The sequence below is a fragment of the Erpetoichthys calabaricus genome, chromosome 16 (assembly GCF_900747795.2).
Source record: "Erpetoichthys calabaricus chromosome 16, fErpCal1.3, whole genome shotgun sequence".
Classification (NCBI taxonomy): Eukaryota; Metazoa; Chordata; class Cladistia; order Polypteriformes; family Polypteridae; genus Erpetoichthys; species Erpetoichthys calabaricus.
In genome coordinates this window covers 60,221,507-60,247,366 of record NC_041409.2, presented here as the reverse complement: position 1 = coordinate 60,247,366, position 25,860 = coordinate 60,221,507, and the positions used below count along the sequence as shown (strand labels likewise).

At 42.8% G+C, this 25,860-nt stretch overlaps 1 protein-coding gene across 2 annotated transcripts in view; it reads right to left on the bottom strand.

The window, feature by feature from the left end:
• Window positions 1-25,860, bottom strand: part of syne2b (spectrin repeat containing, nuclear envelope 2b) — a 524,337-nt gene that overhangs the window by 184,092 nt on the left and 314,385 nt on the right. For both annotated transcript variants that reach the window (XM_051919949.1, XM_051919950.1), the window contains 13 exons: window positions 25,345-25,527; window positions 24,788-24,880; window positions 22,782-22,967; window positions 22,385-22,477; window positions 20,543-20,653; window positions 20,131-20,316; window positions 12,412-12,588; window positions 10,676-10,801; window positions 9,970-10,091; window positions 9,389-9,557; window positions 5,674-5,811; window positions 3,334-3,489; window positions 2,049-2,258 (listed from right to left, as the gene is read on the bottom strand). In XM_051919949.1, coding sequence (XP_051775909.1) covers window positions 2,049-2,258; window positions 3,334-3,489; window positions 5,674-5,811; window positions 9,389-9,557; window positions 9,970-10,091; window positions 10,676-10,801; window positions 12,412-12,588; window positions 20,131-20,316; window positions 20,543-20,653; window positions 22,385-22,477; window positions 22,782-22,967; window positions 24,788-24,880; window positions 25,345-25,527 — 1,950 coding nt within the window. The remainder of the gene's footprint in view (window positions 1-2,048; window positions 2,259-3,333; window positions 3,490-5,673; window positions 5,812-9,388; window positions 9,558-9,969; window positions 10,092-10,675; window positions 10,802-12,411; window positions 12,589-20,130; window positions 20,317-20,542; window positions 20,654-22,384; window positions 22,478-22,781; window positions 22,968-24,787; window positions 24,881-25,344; window positions 25,528-25,860) is intronic.

The window sequence follows — 25,860 nt, the reverse complement described above, 5'->3', positions numbered from 1 at the left end:
AGGAGGCAAGAAGATGTAAAAAAAAAATGTAAGGGTCGCATTTTTGAACAGTCGTATTATTCGAGGTCTGATTTTATGATTGATTTTCTCGGGTTTCAAGACCCGACTTATACGTGAGTATATACGGTATGTGTTGTGAGAAGCAGCCCGGACACAGACAGACGGACATCGTTATGTCACCCAACACACGTTTATTATACAATATTTACAGTTATTGAAGTTGCAAAAACCCAGTGCCTCAAGCACCAATCCCCCAAAGTCCAGGCCTCTCTCTCCAGTGCCTGCCTTCTTCAGGCCGCCTCCACTTCTCTCCTACGCGACTCTTGTCTACCTCCGCCCGACTCCAGTCACTGCCTGAAGTGAGGCGGCCCCTTTTATGCGCACCCGGATGGGCTCCAGGTGCTTCCAGACACTCTTCTGCCAATACTCCCCTGTGTGGCGGAAGTGCCGGCTGCGCACCCAGAAGGACTCCGGGTGTCCCCGTTCTTCTTCCCCCCAGCACTTCCGGGTGTGGCGGAAGTGCTGAGATCCTGGGCTCTCCAGGCACTGGGGCGCCCCCTGGCGGTGACCACAGGCCCCTACAGGGTGGGGCTTCCAAGCCCTGCACCGGTGGTCCCCAACGCAACCAGGGCGGTCACCCCCTCGTGGTCTGGAGGAGGTGCAAGCCTTCCTCCGGTCCTCTCGGGCATCCCGGCTGGGTACCACCCCCAGCGGCCTGCCACAGTGTCTGTGATCAATGTGAATTAAGGTTATGTCCTCACTGCTACGCTTTCATTTAAAAACTGTTTTTAAACTAAAACAGCCTTTGTCCACACCATCACATCATTTTACAATGGTATCTCCATCCACACTAATGTGACTTAAAATACATTGGGTGTAGACTTTTGTCTTCAATGGGCAAACATGCATTAAAAGGGGCCGCCGCTGTCCACTGGGTGGTCAGAGATGGGAGGAGATAATTGAGACAATGTGGGAGGTGTAGAAAGTGAAACTTATTGCTTGTTGTGTGGTCTAGAAGAAAGGAAACTGAAACCTTTGGAGGTATTCTTGGAAATAAATGCCTTTTAATTTAACCCTGGACTGTGTTGTGAAGTTGTGTCTGGGTATTTGGGGTGCTGCAAAGCCCCCTTCAAGTCATAATGTGTACGTCAGTGCTAGAAACAGAATGCCACATGCATTGCTGTTTTACTGTGAATGTTAAAATAAAATACATCACCATATCAATATAAGATTTATAATAATGTGTCAGTGGGGATGATGAACTTAACATACTGTACATAGTTAGAAAGGAAAAGATGGAGGAATGAAAACACAATGTCTAAAATAAAAAAAAAAACTTCTAATATACCTGAGAGGCAGTGGTGATAGCAGAATAGAACATATACTTAAATATAAGTGTGGATAAAAACCTCAAATATATTTATCTAAATCATTGTACACTAAATGATGAGGTACATAAAAGTCACTGTGTTTAAGCCACACTCATCCATCCAATTTTTGATGTCGATTATCCAGAGCAAGTTCACGAGGGAGCTGAAGCCCATTAAGTACAAGGCAGGAACGATCCCTGGACAGAAAGCCAGAACATCACAGTCATGTGGGTAACTTATTGTGTGACATACTGATAAAATGAAATCTAAAAATGGATTGTAAAATACTGTATATATAATCTTGTGAAAGTATGTGACACAAGAAACATGTGCAATGTGTGACTGTGGACAACAGACTGAAGTGCCCCTTCATGTCAGTTTGTTACGTTTAAAATACTGCAGACACTAATTTGTCAGTTTGGATTACACAATGAGATGCACAGTTGTGTGTCAGCATAGGGAACAGAATTAAATATATTTAAGAAATGCACCCCACTGTGTTAGTGCCCACACCATACACTAAAGCGGCAAGTAAAAGTGTGCAATTGTGTTAAATAAATTGCCAGTGCTGACAACAGAAGACAAAATTCCACTTTGTTAGTGCAGAGTGTAAACTCAAACACTTGCAGCCCAGCTGTGGCCTCCGCACATTCACACACACAAGCAGACACAATTCACCTGGTGTTCTGACATCTGCTGGAGACGTTCCTGCAGCAGCATATTTCTGGAGGACACGGCAGAACGCAGCAGGCTGGTGCACATCTGCAAGGAAGCCACACAGTCCGAGATGAGGGGGCCCAGTTCCTTCATGGGCCCCTCACACTTTACAACAGGATTCCTCAAGTTGCAGAGTTCCTGGTGCATCTCACTTAGATCTGAAGAGAACTTCTACAAAAATTACAAAATTGGATCAGTCAGAGCTTTTGAATGTTCCTCACCCACTGATGCTTTTAGTTAAGGGCCTATGGAATTAGATGAAGAAACCTCAACATTGTCCATCACATCCCCGATTCCTCTACTTTACAAGTCTATGTAAGTTGAGATTTTGAGGTCATGAGATGTTACTCTTACTACAGAGAGTGAATTGGGAGAATCAGTCATCAATCACCTCCCTGTTGTCTTGTTAGGTGCAGCTACATGGAACAAATGCCTTTAAATCAGAAAAGCCCCCTTACACTACAACGTAATCTGCATTCTCCTGGGTCAACCTGGTAGCTTTGCACTCACATTCATTACAATACATTGACATTTGTGACAGTGGTAAGACAACATGCAGGCCAAAAAAATTAAACCCCACCCTGGTTAGCATGTCCAGAACATTATCAGACTTGCACCAGGACAAAATATGGGGTCTGAATGTAAGCTGTCATTTCAGAAAGCAAGTTGACTCAATTCTTTTCTGTTTATGATTCTATTCAGGCTATTAATACCAAGCATACATTTGTCAGAGCCACACATGATTAACTGTACAAAAAAAGAGTAAAATTTTAAGAGGAGGTCAAGTCCTTATGTAAGTTCATGGACTAATGTTATAGTATATTTGATACCCTGTCAATACATGGACATAACAATCTGCAGGGTGTACAGGGAGTTGATTCAGTAGAGCATTTATCCAATCACACAACCCAGATCTACAGTACATTGCTTGGTAAGAAGGCTCATTTGGATCTTCATCATGAACATTTCCATGATGGCTCAGTTGACTTCAGTAATGTTACACTTCAGATCCACTGTTCCCATTGTCAGTATGAGGTGAGGATCTACTTGATCTGGATATCTCTTCACTAGTCTGTTTTATCAGCATTTTGACCGATTGATCAGCCTGCTTTGGGTCACATGTCTTCACTTTCACACTGTATATGCACTGACCCTCCTGTTCTGTTCATCATTTCTCCCTGAAGCCCACACTACCACCATGAAGGGTTAGCTTCAGCTCTCCTGTCTCCCTGCTCCTTTGACATACCTCTAGTTCCCTCAAATGTTGCTCTGCAGCCCCTCTAGACAACTCTGATGTCCACCATAGCATGTCTTCAGGGCGGCCTAGGCTCAGATGGACCCCTCCTAAGACATGATGCAGCTTCTGTTCCAGTCTGGTGATGTCTTCTGTCGGAGGGCTCGCCTAAATCAGGACAATGACAAACAGGAGCCATTAGTAAATACAGCATAGAGCAAAAACTTTAAAACAGGAGTAGTCCAGAAGTTTGACAGATGTAAAAGTACAGAACATGGTGGTCCCAGACAGGCAGGCAGAAGGCAAGAAAAGGCTGGTAAAGGCGTCATTTCAAAGTGAAAACCATAAGACTATAAGAGCTCTAAGGAACCTTCTAGACATGGAGAAGGTAAGAAGATGTCCTGAAAACTAGAAGGTGCATTGTGGGACATTGCACAGCAGGGACACTATGCAATTAAAAACTGGGGAGTATTTTTAGACCCTTTTGTGCTCTGATCTTAGCAGGTCACTTGTATTATGTTATTCAGTAGGTGTGTCCATAGTGGGGCTGACACAAAGTCCACAATGAAACTCGATGCTCTAGCACAGAGGCAGTGCAGCCCGAGTTTTATGACAAGAACAGGAGATAACAGATTTGATAAACCAGAGTATGTGCTGTAACCCATCATGGTGATAGCTGGGGTCAGATGGGACAGATGTGCTCTCACTGGTTTTTGTGTGATTTCTGCTATTCTTTATAGCATTTTGGCAACAATTATAGGCAGCCTCAAAGCTTCAGTGACCAGAGTTCTAATTCTAGTTTGGGCACCGGCTGGGTGAAGTCTCCATGTATCTGTATATTATTCTCCGTGCCTTTCCCACATTCCAAAAGCATGCAGGTTAAGCCGATAGGAGGCTGTACGTTTCCCTTTGATCTAAATTTTAAATCACATATTATTCAAATTACTACGACAGTATTTTTTTCACTTAAGAAATATAGTAAAAGTTAGATCTCTTATAACTTTGCACGATGCTGAGAAATTAGTTCACGCTTTTGTTTTTAGTCGGCTAGATTACTTTAACGCACTCCTCTCAGGACCACCCAAAAGAGACATCAATCGATTGCAACAAGTGCAGAATGCAGCTGCTAGAATCTTAACTCGGAAACGAAAATCCAAGCACATCTCTCCAATTTTGATGTCACTACATTGGTTACCTGTGCCATTTAGAATTGACTTTAAAATACTGCTAATGGTTTACAAAGCCTTAAATAATCTTAACCTTTGATCTTCAAATGAGTGTCTACTTAGAATTCCAAGAGGTAAACTTAAAAGAAGTGGTGAGGCGGCCTTCTGCTGTTACGCACCTAAAGTCTGGAATAGCTAACCGATATAAATTTGCCAGGCTAATATGGTGGAGCTCATTAAAAAACAGCAAAAAACTCATTATTTTAACATGGCTTTCTCATAGCTTCATTTTAGTTTAAACCTGATGTTCTGTATATGCATTTAATTATCATTATCATTCATGGTGGCTCCACAATCCGTACTAACCCCTACTTTCTCTGCTGTTCTATTTCTGGTTTTCTGTGGTGGCCATCTGCAACACCACCACCTAATCAAAGCACCATGATGTCCATACATTGATGGATTGAAGGCCAGAAGTCCACCTGACCATCATCATCAAATTCTTCCATGAGAACCCTGAATACCATGAGGACAGATTAATATAATTTATGTTAGGTAGAATGCCTAGAGGGGTCTGGGTGGTCTCGTGACCTGGAACCCCTGCAGATTTTGTTTTTTTTTTGTCCAGCGGTCTGGAGTTTTATTTGTTTTTTCTGTCCTCCCTGGCCATCGGACCTTACTTATATTCTATGTTAATTAGTATTGCCTAATTTTATTCTTATATTTTGTCTTGTTTTTCTCTTTCTTCATCCTGTAAAGCACTTTGAGCTACATCACTTGTATGAAAATGTGCTATATAAATAAATATTGTTGTTGTTGTTTGTGAATGCCCATGAGGTGTGTGCATGAGTGCGCCCTGCACTATAATGCAGTCCAGCCCAGGCCTTGTTCCTTCCTTGTAGGGAATGCTGCTGGAGTAAGTTCTCTCTGATAAAAATCCTATAGTGAAATTAGAAACTAAAGAAAATAGACCTAGACATAAGGATGGATGGTCTAGGATCATTTTGAGATACCAGAGCGTGTAACTCTCACAAAATATACAAGGCATAAAGACGCAGTCAAACTGTAAGGCAGCTGCTAGTAAAATCCAGGCAAGGAGAAGCACAGAAAAGCTGTTTGAATCATCTCAGATATAAAAGAAACACATGTTACAATGATGCCTGCTTCTGTAAGTGCACAACCTCACCTGCGAGAGGATGGACGCAACATCCTGACCAGCGCCTCTCAGCTCAGAGACGTGTGTCTGTAAATCAAAGCTGCATGGGCCACTGCTGCAGATGGAAAACCGGTCAGAAATGGGGGAGCTGCTAACTGTGATCAGCACCTGGAAAAGAGGAGAAGTATTTGAGAAAGAGAAACAATCAATGTGTACAGTCCATGGTGGTGGGCATTACACTAAACCCAACTCCAGGCCTACCACACCATTACAATCCATAGATCTCTTTTCTGAAGCTGTGCATGCCAACATCAAGAGACTATCATGGTAAGACTGGGCACAAGACCACTGCCAACCACTGATTGGGTGCCAGCCCATTGCAGAGCACGCTGGACCATTTATTAGGTCAGGTGGGCATATCCTTGGGATTTGGGAGGAAAACTGGAGTACCAGAAGGAAAATATGGGGAGAACACCTAAACTTCAAACAGACAGTGATTGGGCCTGGTCAGGCAGTAGTGCCACTGTGCTGTTCTGATTGCAGACAAACCCCATTAAATCCACAAAGATTCAGTATTGAACCACAATAAACTGTGAAAATGTCCAAGGCATACTGAATACATTTAAAGTGACTATACACTAAACACTTCTGACTTGCTGAGGCATATGTGTTAGCCTCACAGATCTAACATCCTGGGATCAGACCCTGTGCCTGGCCAATTGTTTGGTTAATGTTCTTCCCATGTTTGTATGATTTTCCCGAACATCTCCAAACATGTGCAGGTTATGTTAATTCATGACTGATTTTTAATTTGTATTTATTCATCTTGAGCATTTATCCAAAGTAATTTAAAATAAAAAGTGCATGGGACAGTAGTTTTCATATATTAGCAACAGAAGCACAGGCAGCTTGTTTGACTCACTCAGAGTTACATAGTGTGGGGGAATTAAATGAGCCAACTGTGGTCCATCACCTTTATAATTATTATTTTTCTTAAACATTATCATCATCATCATGGTGGTGCACTGATTGTTACTGTTGCCACATAACTCCTGGGTCATGGGATTGAATCAAGCACACAGCCACAGTATAAGTGCTGCTTGAATGTCCTTCCCATGTCTATCTGGATTTCTCTTGGGGTACCCAGGTTGTCCTCCATAGGTAAACTGGTGATTCTAAATTGGTCCGGTGTGAGTGTTTATGGATTTTTGAATGTGAGTATGCACTATGACAGAGGGGCACCACTTCCAATGTGGTTTCCCTTCTTGAATCCAGTGCTGCTGGGATGTTGTCCTATCTCCTATGACCTTAAACTAGATTAGGCAGATTAGAAAATACTAAGACATGACATAGAATAGCATTCTCCAAAACATTTAATCCAGTTAGAGTAATGGGGGCTGGAGCTTATCCTAGCACCCTCAAATATAATGTTGGAATCAGCTTGAGATATGGTGTCAGCCCATCTGAGAGGCCTTGAAAATGTTCCATTATAATAATACTAGACAAAGAGCCCGTTTCAACAACGTAAGATGAAACGGGCACGAGTTTGTGTCAGCAGTGTATGAAGAACAAATGATAAGTAACGAAGAAGTTGTTTTGTAATGATTGTAGTCTGCTTTAGTCATTACTGTACAGGCTTGTACTGTTAGTTGATGAATTTTCCAGGCCTATCCATATTACTAACCGAGAATGGTAAACTGGATGGCATGGACGCAGGTACATCCATATTACTAACCGAGAATGGTAAACCGTATGGCATGGACGCAGGTACACGGCGATGGGACCATGAGACGTACTGCGCAGGCGCGTACAGCGCACGTCTCATACCCGCAAGCGAAGTCGTATCCACTGCGCACGAAGGAGTCACGGCCCAAAAATGAAAGAGCTCAACTGACGTGAATGAGAAATGAAGCAACAACGCGCCCATAACTAACTACTACCGACACGGCCACACAAAAAAGAGGATTCTGCGCTGCAGCCCAGATTCAAACGGAAGAGGCTACGGAGGCCCCACAGGTCCACAAAGATAGTACAGAAGGCGCGGGAAAGTACGAAAGGCAAAGGCGCCTACACAGCATAGTGAAACCCGACATAGTACTGAAGGTGCAAGCGTCACCACCATATTGTGAGTGGCACTACTGCGGAGTGAAGGCGCAGGCGTCACCGCCATATTGTGAGTGGCACTACTGCGGAGTGAAGTTAGGAATGATGTGCTGCTTGGGATTGTACAAACCGCTGAATGCTTTACACCAAATTCAAACACAATACAGCTCAACGATTCAAACACGAGCCCACCTGGATAAGATCAATGTACGCAGGCGCCTACAACGCGCGTCTGAGACTGCGGAAGCAAAGCAGACATGGGTTCAAAATGAACGCGGAAGCAAAGCAGGCACGGGTTCAAAACGAATGAACTCGACTGACGGATATACAAACACGAGCCCGCCTGGATAAAATCAATGAACGCAGACGCCTACAAAGCGCATCTGAAATGCCGCGGGCAAAGCGGGCACGGCTCCAAACGAACAAGCTCGACTAATGTATTTCGGGATACCCAATGTCGGGGGTAGGCGAGCGAAGCGAGCAGGGGGCAGAGCCCCCTTGTAGTATAATATTGAATGATGAATGTTCCAGTACAATATGGAATAGTAATAAGTATAAGCACCACAAACCTGATATAGGTGTATTGAATGAATGTGTAATTGAATCAGAATGCGTAATTAGGCCTCGAGCTGTAGTCGAAATCGCCTTTCAGGCCTCTAGAGCTTTAATCGAAGTTGCCTTTCTCTTTGAATTTTTGCGGCCGTAAATCCACCGCCTGCCACGATGTTAGGGTTGGATGTCGGTCTCGTAAGGTTTTTCGGGCAGCTGCGCAGAAGGCGACTGCGCATTCAGCTTCAGACGGACGTGAGTGAGTGAGGAGGCAGGCGAATTATGTATTAAGATTAATAACAATGCTTGGATAAAGAGGTTCTTAAAAAGGATGGATGTTAATAGCAACAAAAATAAACACAGTAAATGGCGCATGATGGTAACACGACACTTAATAGTGATAGAAGTGGGACAATTCAGAAGGGTGGTGGCTGTCAAGAGATAATCCCATATGGCTAGGGAGAAGGGAATGGAGAAAAGCAGGTGGTATACATAATCCCTATAATACGGTTTCCTGAACAAGGTGCCAAAGTCGTACCATCAAGTACCCACAAGCCTAGGAACTTCATTCTGCCGGCTGACTGCTGCATGAGAAGCAGATTTACGGAAACCTATCCAGTCATTTTCTGCACCCACTTATTTCAGCACACGTTCATGAGGGGCCAAAGTCTATCCCAGCAGCATTAGATACAATGAAGGCTGCACTGGCCTTGCCATCTAGTGTTGCCAGGGTAGCCACTGGATGCTTTGGGCTCCAAAGTGAAAATAGAAAGTTTGTTATATGGATGGACAAAGCAAATTAAGATTGCTGTGACAAGGGTCTGCTTTGGTGAAAATCCCCTTTGGCATAAAGGATAGCCAGCCAATCAAAGGTAAAGGCTACCAGGCCAACCAAGGGACCAGGGCTGATGAAATAATGATGGGGCAGGAGAAGCATTAGGTCAGCGATGTTACACATTTAAGAAATATAAAGCTTCATTATTGTCTTTCAAGATCCCAGAAAATCAGAAAAAATAATTAAATGATTACTTAAAGAAACACTTAAAGTAAAATCTCTGAAAAAGTTTTACTTTTATCAGAGCTAAACTCTGACCTGTGACATCAGATCTGCTTGCAAGGTCTCCTCCAGTGTCTTGAGCTTTGAGGACAGCTTACTCTGCAGAAGCTTCCATTTGGCCGAGGTCTGTTCCTGAGTGGTGAGCGCTGCTTCCTGTTCCACTCTGGGAGATTCTGACAGTTCAGCAAAGATGTGCTCAGCACCTCTAAACGGTAAATAAAAATATTAACATTAATCAAATCATCTGGGAATGTAGCATCTGGGTCTTGTATGTTGAACGTTAATCTGATTGATGACCCCATGAAAGAGGTAGTGAAAGATGGGACAGGACCACATCCCACCTGCCCTAAGTTGTCCACAGATACACACGGTCTAGTACCATTCTCTTTTGTGATGAGCACCCTGTGCAGGTGGGGCTATCTTTCTTAATGAAATATGGTATTGGAGAGTGGGTAATGATTTCAAGCAATCAACAGAGGCCTGAAAGGCCCAGTGAAGTGAAGTCGCTCCATATGGGCGTAGGATAGGGCAGTGTGCACTACGGGCTTCTTTAGAGGTGTTTGGTTATTAGCTTTCCAAACTTAAGCAGACTGACAGCACAATGAAATGACTGATACCTCGATGGAAGTCTTGGCCTAGCTGGGTCCTCCAGTTGAGTGCTTTGCAGGCTCGCCTTCTCCCCTTGTTCAGCCAGGTATTTTGTCAGGCTCTTTTGTTCGGTCAGCTCCATCTCCAGCTCCTGTAAAGCAGACCTTCCTTTAATAGTTGTCATTAGTGCTCAGGCAGTAGCATTCTATCCATTTTGGGTGTCAGTTCTACACAAAAGTATCCCTAAAACACATTCAGTCAGCATTCTTAGCTTCCATCACATAACCCTTCTTAGATAGTAGACTTTTGGATTCATTCAAAATTGGCCAGCTACATGGCCCAGGTTTATAAATACACAGGACAAGCTGGTGGTACTGTCTACCAGAGAGCAGCAGTGTAATTCAAAGACCCCATTCTAGCATTTAATAAACAATCTCAAGTTTTGGTTGAGATTTAAATGCTACCCAGCAGTCTGAGACACCTGGGATCTCTTGCTTAGATTTCGTACTCACATTTTGGTCAGCTCCCCATAAACAACTTACCATACCAGACATATGTTCTCCTCCTTACTTTGGAGTAATTAAGTAACATTTTAATTCCCAGGAGCACACAGATCACCCTTTGGCTAATTTATAATTATGGGTAAGTCATTAATCAAGACCTCCATTGTCATGTCCTCAATCCCAACAGGATCTTCCAATGCATTCACAATGCTGTAACCATGTCACTCTGTACCTTTTGTTGTTGAAGACTATCCTGTCGCCTCAGAGTGGTCTTGGCTGAAGCCAGCATCTCCTGCACACTTGGCTGGCGCTGTAACGTGTCGTCTGATGGGACCCGAGTGCTGGAATGCTTGCAATCCTGTAAACAAGACAATGAATTGGGGACTGATCTGAGGCAGGCTGGGGCTTCATGACTATATGCAGCCAGGAATAAAGGGAATCATAGACCAGGAAGAAACCTCATGGGTCTCCATGTACAAAAGTATGCATCTGCCTTCAGCAAATAAATGTAGAGCAACTCTAAGTAAGGAATTTAAATAAGGAGACTAATAACAAGAAGTCTGAAACATCAGGATTGGACTCAAAAACACTCAAATCTCTTGATAACTGAAATAAAATTCAGACATTAGACTTGCAGAACAGAAACAATTAACAGAGCAAGATTCCGAGAAGGTAAACGTTGGAGTAATGCTGCAGGATAATAAGATCTGATGAGATTAGTCTATAGGGAGCAACTATGCAGGATACTGTAGTTTGATAAGAAAGATTCCTTGGAAAGTAAAGCTGTGAGAAATGGACATGTGACAGGATCAAACTCAAAGTTCTCAAACTCTGAGATCTAACAGAGTTAAACTACAAAAAGGAAGATGCATGTTACTGAGGTCTATAAGGAACACTCATCTACAAGAAATGGAAATATGACAGGATTTGACTTAAGGAATGTAAGGCTGTTGAGATCTGACAGGACCAGTCACCAGACTATGGGAAAGGAATGCTGAATGATGGTGGAGTAAAACAAGATGAAACCAAATGAAGTAAAGCCACAAGAGATGGACACTTGACAGATGGTAAAGCTGCAGGATCCTGAAAACTTTAAAGATTAAACTACAGGAAGATGATGCTTCACAATGCTACGCTCTAACCAGAAGAAGGAAGTGTGGAGGTTACAGAGGTCTATCAATCTGTGGCTCCCGTGAATATTAAAGCTACAACAAATGGAATTGCAACTCTTGGAGGACTCCTTGGGATGCCAAGACCTAAAAAGATCACACAATAGAGAAGATAATGCCAGATGATGCTCAGCTCGATCAAGATTCAACCACAGGAAGCAAATATGCACATGATAGTGGGCTGGCATCAACCCTCTGTAAAAAGGAGGGCTTTTTTATCCTTGGGGTGGTAGCTCAGGTATCACTGCATCTACTAGAAATAATAACAATAGGCCACTGGGATGTGACAGGGACAGATTCCAGGGGGTAAGATTAAAGGATACGCGTATGTGACATTGAGAGGAATTGACTACAGGAAGCAAAGTGAAGGGATACTTGGACAGCAGTGGATCAGACGACTAGAAGGTAATTCTGAGGTGTGACTCCAAAGAATCTACTGGGCTAAAGGCAACAGCAATAATAATACAAATATTTTTAAACTTTTGACAATGTCGCACACAGCACATTATTTCACAGAACTGAATGAGAGTACAAAATCTCCTTCAATTGAAGCAAGGTAAGCTGTTCTCAGGTTGTAAAAATTTCTTCACTAAAGTAACATGGATCTCCCAGGGTCAATGGTAGAAGCCACTACACTGTAGAATACAAAGTTATGACCAAAATAAATAAAGCTGTAATATTTTGAGACGTGATAGATGCATAGCATGAAGCTTAACCTAATAGGATCAGGGCCCTGAAATCTTATATCAGGGGGCTACAGATTATCCTTCTAACATCCTACTTAGACTCAAAGGTGTACCTGGTCTTCAACTCGCTGGTCCTGCAACAGCACCTGGAAACTGAGTAGACTGGACCTGAGCAGCTCCAGCTTGGTAGACAATGCCTCTGCCTCCTCATGGGCGCCATGTGTCTGCTCATCCCGTTGGCTCACATCAGACAGAGACACAACCTTTCGCTCGATCTCCTGGAACATCTTCTGCAAAGACAACAGACAGCAGTCTCACAATAATGCTGCCACGCTTGCTTTCATGCTTGGCCGGTTCACACCTAATTTGACTGAATGGAGTTCTACCAGTGAGTGGTGCACCATGAGTTCATTGCTTTTTAACTCTTTCTGGAAAGTCCAACAAGTGTCTCCAATCATAAATTACATTATGAAAGTAAAAAAAAAAGTTTTGAGATCAATGAAAAATAAAGTTATGGAAAAGCATCAATCAAGGGAAGAGTAGAAGAAAATTCTCAAAGCAAATACAACTGAATTCTAATTATAACAAACGGGGAAAATATCACTACACTGTGAATCTGTGAAGAGCAGAGTCTCCTCCAATCCTAAGTATCCTGGAAATTACAAAGGCCACCAAAAGGGCACTGGAAGCCTAAAAGGAATTGTAGGCTTCCATAGTTGAGAAATGGTGTATACTTCCTGGTAGGGTGGGAAAATGAAACCTTTGGTGTAACAGGGTCATGGGACCCTCTATGGAAGGCATACAGGAGACTATGAAACCAGGCAGAAGAAGATTCAATGTTACTTACTCCATGTAATTTGCAGTGATGGCCAAGAGGAAATTCTAATCATGTTTTAATGCAGAATGAAGATAACAAGGTGTTTTGATGTAATTTGGGTCTACAGTGAACAACACTAGACAACAGCAAATAACAGAAAAACTGCCCATCAAAAATTTAACCTTAGCCTGGTCACATACTTCATATGTTAAGAGATCCAGTCATATGCTCACAATGTCACAAACACATATATCTACCTTAATAAGAGGATAAGCGTCTGTGTGTCTATGTATCTGAGTGACGTTCTGATTGTTTTGTCTCTGTCATTCCAAAAGATGGTGCATCACAAACATTAATACTGCATTTACAAATCTGGTACCAGACGGAATAAACCAGACACATATGTGTTGCATTTGATATTCTGACAGATGACACATCACATACATTTGTAGTAATGCATTTTATTATTGAAATGTTTGTGATGCACCATCTGTTGGAATGACAAATGCAAATGCATTTTTTAGGTTAGATTACTACATGCAATTCAAAATATATTCCAATAGATGGTAAACTGCAAACATTAACTCTGAGGTCTATGTTGAATACTTATATTTCAACCCATCTTAGATAGGTAGCACAGCTAGATTTTACTAAAATATTGTTATAAGCCACTTGCAAAAAATGCTTTCATGAATGTAAATGAAACACGCTCAGTTATGCTCGAGCATTTGAATTGAAGACCCACCTCTCCCTCGTTCATTGGTCCAGCTCAGATGCAGCTTATTCATTGGCTAACACTGCGGGTCATGTGATATCAGCATTGAAAATTGCAATGAGAGATGAGTACAACCAGATTAAAAGTTAAAGAAAAGCATGTGGAGACACTCATACGTGATCTTATCTGAAACGTTTCAGCAAGCAGAAAGTCAAATTGCCCGTGCAGTTTCACAGAATGCCACTAAATAATCCAGAAATATTCAAGTCATGGGTATGAATATAAAAGTAACAACAGGAGGCCGGTCTCCAATTCAACTCTTCACTCACATCTGAGCGGATACCATTTTTGTTCACTAGGGTGTTTTCTGGAGGTAATTTACTTAATAATGTTTTAGTAAAAATACAGGTGTTTAGCAGCATACAGCTGAACAGTTTGACAAGTGGATTATGTGACATGAGTAACGTGAGATTTTCTTTCACTGACTTGTCAATATTGTTTGCTGTTGTCCAGTGTTGAGACATGATCACAGTTAAAGTTTTGGTAGTAAGATATGTACGCTTGCCCTTCTTGATGACAGCCAGTATTATTGGTAATGGACCTAGCCTTTGGCCACAAGGCAGCGTGTTGTGCGAGTTCACTTCTCTTCATATTGTGCTAGAGGCCCTGATGAAACACGTCAGAATGGGTTTACCGTGGGAACTCCTCTATGCAGATGACCTGACGCTAGATGCGAAGAGTGAAGCAAAATTAAAGGAGAAGCTAACCCAGTGGATGCGCTGCCTTGAAGAAAGAGTCCTCAAAAGTAGCAAAGTTAAGACCAAAATAACGTGCAACAAGGTTGCCAAAAGGCAGGGTACTGCAAGTATCCCAGTGGAGTGTGTCGAGGAGGTGTTGGGGTAAACTCTATTTTATGCACTGGTTGTGACTTGCTTATCCATAGGTGATGTGGTGGTGACAGAGGCTCTTTTGGACAGCTGAATGCACCATTTGTATGCAAGAGATGCTGAGGAGAGTTAAGTGACAATACAGCTTTCATTTTTCTTGAGGTCGAAGGTCATATGTTTGAAACATGTGACAGTGTGAATTTCCCTTTGGGATTAATAATGTTTATCTAATCTAATCTAATTTCTGCTGTCTTGGAGATTAGATGAGCGCTGAAGGAGGTTTCTCCAGTGCAGTTGCCGCCAGATTAAGAAGTGGGTGGAATAAGTGTAGGGATCTTTCTGGCAAAGGTGTTTCGTTGCGCATGATGGGTATAGTGTACAAGTGCTGTGTTAGACCTGCTTTAGTGTATGCGAGTGAAACATGGGCTATGAAAGTTGGAGAAATGAGCAGAATTCACTATACTGAGATACGAATGCTGAGATGGATAACTGGAGTGTCTTTACGAGAACGTAGAATTAACAAGGATATTCGCAACATGTTACTGTATGTGTTGAAGATGTTGCAGAAGTTATGCGATTGTGAAGACTCATAGTTTGAGCATGATCAGAGAAGAGAAAATGATGCATGGATTAAAGAAAATTCAAATTTTCAATATAGATGGAAAGCATCCCAAGAACCAAGAAAACATGGGGTGAAGTTGTGCTCGGCGATATGAAGGTGAAAGGTATGAAAATCGAGGATGTTCAAGACAGAGCCAAGTGGAGGCAACTGATCCATAGTTAAGGCCCACCCCAGTTGACCAGGGAAACAGCCTTTAAATGTGATGAAGATGATGATGTCCAGTGTTGAGACACCACAGACTACTGTTATATCATAAAGCTTTTTCTCTCCATTCTGCATGAAAAAATGTGATTCATTTTTTTTGTCAGCCACCCATCACTACAAACTACATGGGGTAAGTAATAAATAAAAAAATGGTTGGAATATTCCTGTCAGCACCTTGGGGTGCAAGGACACCAGGGGCAACTAGAAGGAGCTTCTCTCATCCTGGCTGGGAAACAGGAAAGGCCGGAGCATAGACAGAGAGCAATAGGAAGTGAGATAAAAGAGATGTGTGCAGTACAGGGGTCGGAAAGAGGACCACCCAATCCACTTGGTAGACCGGGACATCCAGCAAGGTGGTTGGGTATGTGTGCCCACCTGTTTGTTTTGCATTTCTATTATTCCTTTTCTTTTTTCATCTCCAAGTATGATAAAGACAACCCTTTTCATTCATTTTTTTGACCTACCTGAACTTGGGTTTAAGGGGTGTTAGGACAGTGCCCCCGATCATTCATCCATTATATGATCTTTTAAGTGTTTACACTAACATGTATGGGTGCATCTTAAGGATTTTGGCCTGCAGGTCACAAAAATCACCTTTAAATTTTCCTATCACATTAAGTTTTATCCCAACCATCTATTTTTATTTTAATGCAATCACCTATTTTTCTCATTTCCATTAGTCAGCCATGCAGGGACCATCTCAGAGCACAGTGAACTGGTGACATCAGCTGAATTCTCTTTGTGGTGGACCCCACCTTTTCTGCACAGCATTACCTGTGCTCGCACCACAAAGCATCTCAATTCAAAGATTTGCACTGGAGTGAACTGCCGGTGGTCAGCCGGGAACCTGCAGCGTCTGGCTCAGAAGCGATCTTGTTGGCAGCAGGAGCTAAAATGGAGAGCCAGCCATACAGAGACGACTTCTGGGCACTGGGAGCTTCCTGGTGACACCAGCTGGTCTCTCTCTGTTTTAGCTCCCACCTTTTTTGTGAAACATCCCCACCACAGTCCCACATTTTTACCAATAAGCAAATAAGGGTATTACCCCTTGTGTTCATCTACTGTGCCTTTCTTTATGCCGCCCAGAGACATGAATGGGAAGCTGGGACAACAGCTAGTGCTGCTGCTCTGGATTCTCAGACCTTGAACTGGAAAGTGTGGTCAAACTGTGCTCTCTATGTAAAACTTGACAATGTACGTCTTATTAAAAACTGCTCTATAAAACAAAGGATGGATGTTTAATCAGGTTTAATTATAAGTGGATGCCATAATGGGTCCTGGGATTGACAAGGAGCAGCCTGGTAACCAAACTGTCCAGGACATCTTCTGGAAACTGCCCTCTGCTTTGTAATGTATTTTCATTCTCCATTTTCTGTATGTCTTTATGTCTCTCTCTTTTAATAATCCATAAAATTATAACATTACTTTTTGCTTAAAGTGAGAATGGTTGGCACGGCTCTCTATATGTAAAGTTCTGGCCCCTTTGCTGACTCAACAGGGTGATGTGAGGACATGTCTGCTTATACCATACCAGTTTGATTTCCTGTAACTAAAACCTGTCTGGCCTGCTGGCTGATCAGATCTCAGTTCACCCGCAGGAATAAAATCAACTAAATCGTTGGCTTCCAATGCACTCCTGCATTCTCCCAGAGGCAATCTTGTCACCCCACCAAGGTAGGCAGGATGACAACCTGGGAGTCAAGAGCTTAGCTTAAAAAGCACAAATCAAAATGATGGCTCCCTAACTAAACGGCAAATAAGTCTCTTCATGTTAAAGAAAGTCACTTGTTATCAGGCCCTCTTTACATGCAAATCTACAGGTTTATATAAAATAAATTCCTAATACAAGAAATAGTATAAGGCGAAATAAAGAACAAACAAAAAAAAAAGTTGGAAGGGGGAGTGGTGGCTCTGAGGCTAAGGATCTGCAGTGGTATCCAGAAGGTTGCCGGTTTGAATCCTCGTCACTGCCAAAAGAGATCCTACTCTGCTGGGCCCTTGAGCAAGACCCTTAACCCTCAATTGCTCCGGGGCACTGTATAATGGCTGACCCTGCGCTCTGACCCCAAGGGGTAAGTGAAAACTAACAAATTCCTAATACAAGAAATTGTATAAGGCGAAATAAAGAACAAAAAAATAAAAATTAAAAGTCATTTCAAACATAATGGTCATGCCAAGCACTCCAGACAGGGTGCGAGATGCACAGTTCCAGATCACCCAACAGACCCCCTGGTCATTTCCCTACAGCCTCACAAGTGACGGCAGATTCTTGTGGTCAGCGCAGGAAGCCCTGGATGTGTCACCCTTCCTGTTAGATTTTAACTGGAGTTGTGTCTCGGACCACAGGACCTCATGACAAAGTGAGTGTGAGGAAGGAGGCATGGCGTCCTCATCAACTAGTGCTGCTGAAGGCTTAATGTTACTCTGCTGCTACAGTTGTTTTTGCTTCTGGCAACAAATTTGCATTACTGAGGATCATTTGCAAAGAAGTCCTGACCTACACCTCAACTTGGCAACTAAAACATCAAAGAGAGGAATTCAGTAGCCCCAGATGTCCTGCACTGTGGTCTGGCCTTTTACTAACAAATCAAGTTCTGGAAGGCCCAAATGTTAAAACCTTGACCGGAGGGAGCTCACCAGGAGCTGGTGACATATTAACTGCCAGCAAACATCTCAATGGGGATCTGCTTAAAAATTAAACAGGAGCCTTTAAATAATGCAGACACCCAGTAAAGGCTGGCCAGCATGGCTATTCCTGCTCAGCAACTGCACTAATTGTAACTTATGTCCTCATACTTGACAATCTGATCAGACATATAGCCGACACACCATTCTGCAAAGAGGTAAACACACACACAAACACACACACACAAGTGTCTAGCTGGGTGGCCAGATGACCTCTGCATTAACTTCAGTCTTCCACTCAGGTCTGTCCTCACCCAGACGGCAGCTTCTGTCTTTCTGTGTCACTGATTACCTTTGTGTTTTTTTGTATCTGTGTAACACGCACTACCCAAGTGATTGTGTTACACTTAAATAAAACTTCTAAACAAAGCAAAGCAAAACCAGTAAAGACAAGGTGGCAAAAAGCCAACGGGCACATCGTGTGGGACGGCAACCTTTATGCATGCAAACCTAGAGACATCTGCAAACATTCACACACACCTAGGACCACACAGAGGAGCACGCAAATGTAAGCACCTAATGCAACACACACATATTTACGCATACACATATACTTGATCACACTTTGTCAGACATTCCTGTTCACAGAACTAAGCACATAAATGCACACTCACACACAAAGCCCTGTACAGGTAGTCATACTCACAAGCTCACTTTCTTCAACACTCCTGTTCACACACACATAAGCCACATACATGCAGTCTCTGTCACACAAATACACACACACTCATGTACTCCCACCACACACACACACACACACACACCATCTCTCTCTCACTTATTGTACCTGCACAAACCTGAACAAAAATACACACACAAAATCACAGACATATTCATGTATACACTCATGAGCTCAATTTCTTAAACCCTCCTGTTCACACACATAAGCACATAAATAATAATAATAATAATAATAATTCAATACATTTATATAACGCTTTTCTCAGTACTCAAAGCGCTATCCACACAGGGACGAACCGTGAAGCGAACTCACAATCTTCCACAGTCTCCTTACTGCAAAGCAGCAGCACTACCACTGCGCCAATGAACACCCTGTCAGACACAATCACTTGCATGAGCCTGATACATAAATGCGCACACACACACACACGCGCGCGCAAACACCTCTGAACACACACATCCATGAGCTCAGTTTCTTTAACACTCCTGTTCACACAGATTAACACAGAAATGCACTCACTCCCTGTCAGACACACTCACGTGCACTAGCCTGGCACATAAATGCACACTCGCACACACACACACTTGCAAACATACTTAATCACACTTTCTTCAGACACACCTGTTTACACACGTATGCACATAAATGAACTCCCTGTCAGACACACTCACTTGCATGAGCCTGGCACATAAATGCACACACGCAAACACACAGACATTCATGCATATACACACACATGAGCACACTTTCTCCAACACATCAGCACATAATTTCACACTCTCTCACTGTGCACACTTTCTCCACGTGTTCACAATGCACTCCCAAAGACACATCCAGTCCCTCTGACCCCTGATCCAGGCCCCCCATTTCTGCAGAGAGTTGGATATTCATAAGCTGATAAGCACGTCTGCCATACGTGTGCTGAGGTCCATCTGTTATTTACTTTCTTTATCGCTGGATAGTAAACTTTCCATTCACTTTATCTTTATTTCCAGCTCCACCCCAGGACTCCACTAACATGAAAAAACCATTTTGGTTCTTTGGTTAAGAAGATGGAACACCATAACCTGAGCCTGGGACACTTGCCACATTCCTATCCTGATATCTTTGTGTAGACATTTCAGTTCAAACCCCTCCCACCCCTTCAAAGTCAGCAGGCACCCACCCGTTTCCGACTCAAGGCCCACGGGGCTTGACCTTTGACCCCTCCCAAAGCTCACCTGACATGTGAGGAGCTGCTGTTCCACGCTCTGCTGCATGGCTGGGTTGTGCATAGTTGCCTGCAGAGTCCGGGCTGCGCTCTCCAGCCAAATTTCGAGCTGTTCTGCCTGCTCCCAGCAGGCATGGAGGATGTGTTGGGGCTTCGGCCCATCTGCTAAAGGTGCTTGGTTTTGGGCCTCTGCCTGCTAGATACAGCAAAGAAAAGTAAACAGACGGGCGGGTCCTATTGCCGCACACTGAAAACTCGGTAATCCACCTCGGTGGAACCACCCCCAAAGCCACTTAAAGTGACAATACCTGTAGCTGAGCACATTCCCCGCCTCTCTGAGCTGAGCGGCTGTCTGCTGGCACTCTTGCCACTGAAACTCAAACTTGCATATCAAGTGCTCTGGAATTGACTGAAATACTTACGAGTTCTTCAGGGCCGAGCTTCACCTGCCTCGGAACAGCCTGTACCTCGAAGACCTCATCAGACTGGGCTTGCCATGGCATAGCTCGCTCCTCAGCCATCTCCTCACCTTCCTGCAGCAAAAAGAAACTGGCAGTGACACGGTGGCAGCGGCTGCACATGACACTTTCTAGTGGCCTCGGCTGTCACAAACAGCCATGTAGGAAAGGGAGATCTGAACAGCAGTGGGCATCCCGCTGAGACCAGTGAGGTGGGCACACTCTCCACGTACAAGAGGCAGAGAGACTGGCTAACTGATCACCATGCCAGAGACCACACAGGGATAGCTCACCATAGAGGGCCTACTGCCTCTACATCCGGGACCCTCAAAGGTAGTCAAGGGAGAATGACCCTGCACACCCTCCACTGAAGGTGTGCACACTCTGGACACACACTGCGTAATCTTCAGTAAGCCATTTGATCAGTGTTATTCCAGCAGTAGAAATCCATAAGCCAAAGCTGGACCAAAGTGCTCTTCAATGGAGAGATGTTTAAAAAAACAGTTTTTACCTTGCTATTTGTAGGAACTTTCCCTGTCATGTGGCAGGGAATTGTGGGAGTTTACTGGCCTCTAGGGAGAGCATTTCTTAGGAGGATTTGGGTATTTGTCCTGCCCTGTGACATACAAGTCCATGTCCAGAGAAGATTCTCCGGGCTTCTCAAAAAAAAGTTATCTGCGGCTGGATGTGTGACCTTAGAACTTTACTGGACAGCACAAGCAAGTTGCCCGCTGTTGACCTTCTAATTGAATGTGCTTTGGTTTATACTGTGCTGGAAATCACTGTGAGATGGTGCCTTTTGTTATTTTAAAATATAACAGTGGTGGAGACTGAGCAAGCAGCTTGATGTATGTCTGGGGACCAATGGCTTAGCCACTAGACCATGACTTGATATTTAAAAACCTGAGATTAACCTGGTCTTCTTTACCTGCTCAACTCCAGAAGTACCACCTTATCAGCTGGCTCCTGGTTCTCTGCCAACAACTCAAAATTCCATTAACTAAAAAGTCACAGGATGGGCCAGAGGCTGCAAGTAACTCCATTAGCTGGCACCTCCTAGGAGAACCACTGGCCCATTCAGGTAACACTGCCAGGTGAACAAGGTGTCAGCACCGGGGCAACATCACCCACCATGTTGAGCCTGTGTACAGGTGCAGGGCAGAGGCACTCTTACCTTGACCCCAAATCCTGCACCTTATATTCAAGTCTTTCATCCCACCAAGATTTCCTTGAATTAATGGGACCCTCACCACCCTGCCTTCAGCCCTGGTATGAGGAGCTAATCGTCGGCCGTCAGCACAGATGCTTCTGAATGACTTCATGATATCTGGAGGGACAGAAGTTTCTGTAAACCTCATTATTTAGCCAATGGAAGAGCAGAGGGGTTTAACTATATCAACAGTTGAGGAATGGGGGTCTCACCTACTGAGTGTCCCATGAACATGGAGTATAGATAACAGTCGACAAGCTTGTGGTAAGTGACACCTCATCCACTTAAAGGTATTCACATGTGAAAATGCGGGTGCCACGAGTGATGCTTAGCTCAGAAAACTAGGAACTGAATATGGGTTACAAGATTGGAATGCAAATACAGGATTTTAAAGTCATATACAACTGTCACTGCTGCATGGGTGCAGGTCAAACTGTTCGACGTGTTTTAAATGTGGATTTATAGGTAGAGTAACCTCTACTGCACCATTATAGTGTAACAACCATCAAAAACAATTCTCCAAAATGTACTTGTTTCCTGTCCAAAATATCACCAACCTATCACCCCGACTTCCCAGTACCCTCCACCAGCCGTACCTCCTGGATGCTGCCAGTCAGAGTTTCAGATGAAGAGGACTTGCTGCTGCCTCCATCGTCGGGCTCATCTTCAGAGTCACCTTTCACTTGGAACTGTTTCAGAGGGGCCGTAACATTTTCTAATTAATGGAACTTAGTGAACATTTCCAAATTTGGACTGCTAAAATGCACCCATTACTAAAGCCAGATGCCCGCTCTTGCAGCATTTACCTCAGACAATATTTAGTGCCATAAACTGCCAGCCTGAAAGCCACCAGATATTTAGTTTAAGCATCGCTTAAACAATAATTTCAGGCCATGGTGCAAGTGTGCAGGGAAGCTTACAAGAAAAGCAGAAAACCAAATGCCCTCTAAACCCAGTGCCCATTTTGAAAATATACCAGACTGAAGCACTAACCTGGTAATATTGACCCTTGCTTAATCCGACTGCTGGTTCTTTGTCTTCTTGTGACCCACCCTCCAGTTGGCCAGGTATGTTGTGAGTTTGTGCCACCAAAGCCACCAGAGACTCCCCTAGGTTTGTGAGGAAGTCATCTTCATTGTTATCGAGGCCTCCCATGGATATCTCAAGACAACCACTACCCTGAAATGAGGCAGAGGCACAATTTATGAAAACGGTCAAACTGCAAACCGGGACCTGAATGAAGCCAACCAGCAAGTGAGTTCAGAATTGAAAGAACAAGTTCCATTAGGATCAGGTTTAACAAATGTCTCTACCACCACTAGTAGGCCAGACCTAGACACTTTCCATAAGGTTATTAAAAAAAACAAGTCACTTATCCTATTTTCAAAAGCTCAGATCCTTCCCTACACATTAAGACAAAAACATCCAAAGCCAAGATCATTTTCTTGTACTGGATTAATTGGGCTCTGGAAACTGATGGATGGAAGAAGCAACCCCTCTTTGAGTAAGTTTTCTGACACCAACCTTCATTCATTTATTCATTCGTTTCCCATATATAATTATGGGGCAGCATCTAGAGAACACAAGGTCAGCCATGAGCCAGTTCACCACAGGACACACTACTGTAAATGACACAACTGCCCTCGGCCATAGCCAACTAATTTACATGCAGAATACTGATTGTTAGAAGGAGAAAGATGATACGGGCATCCTCAGATAGCTTTTTACTTTCTTGTATACACACTATAGAGAAAATTTGACCTCGAGATTTTTATGAATCTTGACGTTTTAGACCTTCCTGAATCTGAAAATACCATTTTTGAAATTATGTCTGTCTGTGTGTCTCTGTTTAAATATGATAACTCGAAAGCACTTTGACCTCGGTCAGTGAGATTTTGTACACCTGCTTTATATCAAAAATAAGGAATCCTGTCAACTTTTGGGCCACTTACGGCAACAGGAAGTGCTACTTTAACTGAATACTTTCGCAAATTTTTAAGTAAGCTATGGTTATAATAATAGATAGATGATTCAAATTTTGATAAAATGATAAAAAGTAAACAGATATGAAATTTGAGAAACATTACTCAACCGGAAGTAGTATTTTATTTAAACAACCATGTACACGATATTAAAATATGTACACAATATTAAAAACTGTATTCAATATAACACATATTCTTTCAACAACTACTATTAATTTTATTTCAATTTATACGTCATCAGTTTATCAATAACATGTAAACATTGAACATGCCATGTAAATATAATGTTGTAATGGGAACAATAAGCTGCTACATCCCCATTGTATACCGGGTAATACATTTAATTTTATGATATTTTTGTTTATTTCTGCCATCATTATCATAATTAAATGTAGCTAAATGCAGTTTTACCTATAGCAATTTATTGCAACAAACATTATATAATACTAACACTTTTCTATGTTTTTAGGTGACTATAACTCATCTAGGCGATGCATATGTAATCATGAAAAAAATCCACCATTGTTTTAGAACTCCCTAAGGGCGAAAATATCATTTTAATATATAGTTTCATTATAAATAGAGATAAATGATTGTGTATCAATATTATCAATTAGTTATGATGAGAAACAAAGAGATATGATATTTGAGAAATATTGCACAACTGGAAGTGGTTCTAATGACCTTTTCCTCTGTTTAAGGTATATGAGAAAATTGAGGGGAGCGCACTCCCGATTTTTTGCTTATATCTTCTGCTGTGCAGTCCTGGTACAAATGTCCATTGCAGGACATCCAGTGAGTATGGGGGGCTTGACTTAAGTAGACAGTAGGCATTTTTAGTAATAATCTGAACTGAACTGTACTGAACTCTAATAAGATGACACCAATCAAGACTTGGAAACCAACAAGAAAAAGGACCAAGGAAACCATCAAAAGTGAACACTGACTACAACTGCAGGTGGCAGTAGTGAGCTGATCTTTCCTTCACCCTACAGCTCTTTCATGGATGCCCACCTCTTGGGTGTGAAGTCCATCACTGGAGTCTCCCGACATGTGTTGGCCTGCCCCATCCTTCTGCTGTTTCTGCTGTAATGCCTGTAACGCAGTCTGAAATAAATAAACCATTAATTAAGATTCCATTTGCGACACATTGCAGAAGTGTGCTGTTGCTCAACTGGAATAACGGACCTGGTGAAACTGCTCCCATTCAAATTTTTCCCCTTTCCCTCCAACCCAAGTCCCTTTTTCCAGACCTCTTATTAGCCCACTACATGTCTGGTGTCCCACCATTTGTATCTTCTGATAATCCCCACTTAAATAACTTCCCACTTTCTCTGTTTTTCCTGTAGCACAGACAACTTGCATCTTTTCAGTCTTTTATTTCTAAGACTACTTTAGGAATTTCTGATGAGAATGCATGACATTTCTTGGTCCTAAAATTCTAACATGCAAATATGATGGCAACATTTCTTTGGTAGTGCAATTTCCTCTTTCTCAAAGACAGGATGCAGGGACGAAATATTAAAATGACGCTACTGCATACATGATGGTCAAGGACAGTGATCACAAACCTCAAGCAGTGCATTCTGCTGAAAAGTGACCTGCTCCAGGTCCTCCAAGGGCTGCAGGAGCTGCTCAGCCTTCTCAACAAGGTGCAGGGAAGAGACCATGTCTTCAAGCAAAGGCAAACTGGGCTGGAAGCTCTGAATGGCCGCTATGGTTCCTCTCATAGACTGGATATTCTCTAGAATGACCTGAAAGAACATTTCACATAAAACAAGGGATATGTTATCCATATTTTAATTGGATCATTGAAAGCAGAAGAGATCCCATCTAACTTCTCAATCTATCTCATGAATCCAGTTGTCTAATGCCTCTTCCATAATACTCACAAACACATTTCTACATGTACCTAAATCTTTGAGTCCCATTCCCGTGCACCATTCCATTTCAAAAAACCATCTCAGCCCCCCAGTCTATGCAATTCTATGCCTTATAAGTGCACCTCACTCCAGATATCAGTTTTCCTCTTCCTCCTGCAATCAAACTGCCTGAGGGCCAGTCAGCCTAGCCCTACACCTTTAATG